This window comes from Dendroctonus ponderosae, unplaced genomic scaffold (genome assembly GCF_020466585.1).
Source record: "Dendroctonus ponderosae isolate FM_Combo_2020 unplaced genomic scaffold, Dpon_F_20191213v2 Dpon_F_20191213_3, whole genome shotgun sequence".
Classification (NCBI taxonomy): domain Eukaryota; kingdom Metazoa; phylum Arthropoda; class Insecta; order Coleoptera; family Curculionidae; genus Dendroctonus; species Dendroctonus ponderosae.
In genome coordinates, this window is record NW_026018508.1 from 13,281,683 (window position 1) to 13,285,345 (window position 3,663).

Sequence of the window (3,663 nt, forward strand, 5' to 3'; positions counted from 1 at the left end):
ATAACTTCCAAAATCGAGCGAATGAAAAGCGATTGAAGTCGTATTTTTAGTTCCAATTCCGGTATGCTCTTGAATGCTAAATTACCAAATATTTTGTTTAGGTTCCGTTCTTCTGTTTTCGATTTTCACCGTTGGTCTCCTGCTGATTATAGAAAGAGCTCGGCTGACGCCCGTAATACGAGCGAGACTTCAGAGCCTGCACAGCGATTCGCGTTTCAGCTCGTTCGAACAACTGGTGACAAAGGCAGTTGAAGTGTACAATAAACTCAATGATTATTAAATATTTTATTAGTTTAGCGAAATATCTACATGTATCTAGTTCTCATTTTTACATGAGCAAGTCCTAAACTCGAAAACATCTATTATATTCTGAAACCCCGCAAATTACATATATACATATATGCAAACGTTTATATTAATCTGATATCCAGAATATAAACTGTATTATATAACGTGTCGTTCATCGTCCATGCGCCAGCACGGTATCAGTAACACTCTTAAAATGTCCGTATTATTTTGAAGCGTAATATAATATATGTCTTTATAAATCTTAATCCTATATACACAAGTAAATTTTATTTTAATAGACATGTAAAAAAAGAAATACAAACAAAAAATATAAAATAGGTCACACACGTCCACAGTTCCCACTGGCAAGATTGAAGTTTTGTACAAATCGACTACTTACTACATGAACTTGGGACGGCTGCTCGGTTGGGGCATCACTATAAAACATTCGAAATCAATTTCTTAGATTCACTCCGGAAGAAAAACTTCCTCAACTCAGTAAATATTTTCGCCTTTTCTATAATTTGATAGACTTTAGACTATTAAGGTTTAGTACATTAATACATACAAAACTAGATTTATAACAGAACTTTTAAATTCAGGATGGTCCTAATTAATAAATTGAAGCTATTTCAACTGTTTTATATTTAGCTTACCTTTCCTAACGTTGGTCAATTCTCTCTTCGAGTCAGGCCTGATGGATGCCTTTGTGGTAAACCGATAAGCGTCCCGACCTTTGGGCATGAACTTGCCTTTTGGGGAAATGTGATTCTGGGTCCCAGTCAACAAGGGCCGCTTGGGAACCGTAAACCGACTTTTCAGAGGTGCAACAGTTGCCAGTCGCTTAACAGCCGGACTTTTGCTTCCTATGGGCAAAAGAAAATTTATATGAGACATCTTTGTAACGTTTACAATTACTCACTTTCCCGTTCGGGATTTAGCTTAGCAGGGTTTGAAAAATTCTCGACCAAAAACACTTCATTGCGGTTTAGAGAAATGATTTCATTGACGGTAACCGGAAGAAAAAGACGTGATCAAGTTTATAACGAAGTATTATCTTTTAATAATTAACTCTGAGTGTGACTATGAATTTGCTGAGTAAACTCATGAGAAAAGAAAGGAAAACAAACTCCACTACTTCATATATCGCACTTGTGATTTACTCGTCCTACCCCTTGAAACAAGCCATGCAATATTTCTACTATTACTTGACCAAAATACTCCCCACCTTTAACCACCATCAGAGTGTTGATCGGAGTCAAAACAGTGGGAACTTCAGTTGTGCTTGATGATGCTCCAGTATTGCACACAAATGTAGAATCTAAGCGGACTGGAGTTTCGCTTTCGATTTTTCGTTTCGTTGCCCTGTTCTGTTCTTCGGCGTTTTCATTTACACTCGTTGTTGAACTTAGACCTAGAATCAAGTAGATTGATAGGTTTTTTCACTTAAAAGCACAGGCACACCGCCAAACCCAGAAAGAGCACATTTTTGATCACGTGTTTGTCTACTTTAATTCACGTTTTTAACCCCTTCAAGTTTTTTCGACATTTTACACATATTTAAAACATGTAAAATATATATTCTTATTTGACTCACCAGAATCTAATTCGTCTGCGGATTTTCCATCCCCCCACGTTAAACTTTTCTTCCCTTCGAAAATAGCCACTAGTTCCTCGTACTTCCTTATAATTGCTACAGGAGCATCTGCTCTGCCTCCAACTGATAAAAACAATTGCTTCATTAAATTGGTCATTTGAGCAATAAGTTGGCATTTGTCGTGGTGGTCATCCAGCAAAACACGGTGTCTCTTTTGCTCTAAGTCTCGCTACAATTAAAGACTTATCTAAATAAAATTCAATCGGCAATTTGGTAAAATACATACGTCATATGTAAGGCGTAATTTCTCCAATTCCAATATCGAAAGCTCGTGGATTTTGACCAGTTCGGGATTACGGTCAAGACATTCTTGCAGATTCTCGTCTGATTTATCCTGGAGCTTTCTATTCTGGCAAAGGGCGACATTGGTAGTTTGTTCTTTCTTCTCAGATCTTTGCACTTGTTCGATCAACTTGCGACGTCTATCATCTTTCGTGGGAGTGTCCAGGTAAAAAACGCTTAGCCTCTCTTGCGTATCTTGCTTCAGTTCTCTGATATGAAAATAATTACAAAATATTGTTAATTACTGTGGATTTATAATGGCAACGTGTGAAAATATGGGAAAAATTCATTTCAAATTACATACCTTTTCAGCGACATTACTAATTCCCCAGACCTCAACTGAAATTCGCTATCCATCAAGTCCTTCTTTTCTTGAACCAAAGCCTGATAATTCTGTAAAACTTTGGGATCGATTTGCTGAGTCGAAGCTTCACAAGTTCTCAAGCCTCCGATAACATTTTCTAAGGCTGCATTTTGCTTCTTCAGTTCTTGATTTCCCTGCAGAAGTTCTGCAGCTATATTTTCTTGACCTGCATCCTGCGAATTGCAATTATCCACTGCACAGATGTCTCCATTAGACACTTGGGTGAATTTGGTTTGCAATTCTTCATACTGTTTCTTTAATGTGGCCAATTCGGATTTGAGCTGGGCGTTTTCAGATTGCAGATCGTCAACCATTTTTATATACTTGTCAGCATGCAGCTCGGCATTGACAATATTTTTTTTAATAATCGACTTGATGTTTTTCGCACGAGTCGCATATCTAGACAATTTTACAGGTAAGCTTCAAGTTAGAGCACGAAATTTATGAGCAATCTAACTTACTTGAGCGTATTGTAAGTGTCATCATAATGGATTGAGGATGGAGACACGTTTGCTATCATAATAGTGTGACAATTACCGCCTAAACTATCCTTTAAAAGCCGTGTCAATTTTGAGTCTCTGAAAAATTAGTCAGAATCAATAAAGCTCTGGATGCTAGAATAAGAATTAATGAACCTGTATGGAACATGCCGAAGACCATCCGCTAAACTGTTAATGCAATTCCCTAAGGCCAGCAGAGACTTGTTAATGTTGGCACCCTCCTTAAAGCGAGCTCCAACGAAACCAGTCGCGGATCCCCGCTCACTTCCAGCTAGGTCAATCATGCTCAATTTAGCTCTTCTAATCTAAAGCGTTACATTTAGCATCAATCGACTGTCCAGTATTTACATCAATGAAAATTCACCTCTCTGTTGGCTTTAATGGTCATTTGAATATAAACCTGAAACACCGCATGCGATCTGCTACTCTCGGCATTGGCATCGGTCGGATGTTGCGTCCGTCTCTTATTTCCTTGTTCCAGTAAACTAAACAGCTCTTCGGGACTTTTGATTTTGTGGACCTTCACACCAGGAATCATCACACCTAGACGAAAAAAAAAACGTATTTGACGG

At 38.0% G+C, this 3,663-nt stretch overlaps 2 protein-coding genes across 4 annotated transcripts in view; one reads left to right on the top strand and one right to left on the bottom strand.

Annotated features, from left to right (window-relative positions):
* The window catches only part of LOC125503932, a 41,345-nt gene extending 41,049 nt beyond the window's left edge, over positions 1 to 296 (top strand). For all 3 annotated transcript variants that reach the window (XR_007281174.1, XM_048665102.1, XM_048665101.1), the window contains one exon: positions 102 to 296. Coding sequence is in view for 2 of the 3 variants with exons in the window: in XM_048665102.1 (XP_048521059.1) it covers positions 102 to 280 (179 nt within the window). In the remaining variant the exon portion in view is untranslated. The remainder of the gene's footprint in view (positions 1 to 101) is intronic.
* LOC109537524 (kinesin-like protein KIF18A) overlaps positions 273 to 3,663 on the bottom strand; it is a 5,527-nt gene continuing 2,136 nt past the window's right edge. Inside the window, exons 4-12 of the mRNA XM_019904300.2 lie at positions 3,456 to 3,634; positions 3,227 to 3,396; positions 3,053 to 3,169; positions 2,532 to 2,990; positions 2,172 to 2,436; positions 1,886 to 2,114; positions 1,517 to 1,702; positions 945 to 1,154; positions 273 to 725 (exon numbers count right to left, since the gene is read on the bottom strand). Of these exons, the coding sequence (XP_019759859.2) occupies positions 688 to 725; positions 945 to 1,154; positions 1,517 to 1,702; positions 1,886 to 2,114; positions 2,172 to 2,436; positions 2,532 to 2,990; positions 3,053 to 3,169; positions 3,227 to 3,396; positions 3,456 to 3,634 (1,853 nt within the window). The 3' untranslated portion in view covers positions 273 to 687. The remainder of the gene's footprint in view (positions 726 to 944; positions 1,155 to 1,516; positions 1,703 to 1,885; positions 2,115 to 2,171; positions 2,437 to 2,531; positions 2,991 to 3,052; positions 3,170 to 3,226; positions 3,397 to 3,455; positions 3,635 to 3,663) is intronic.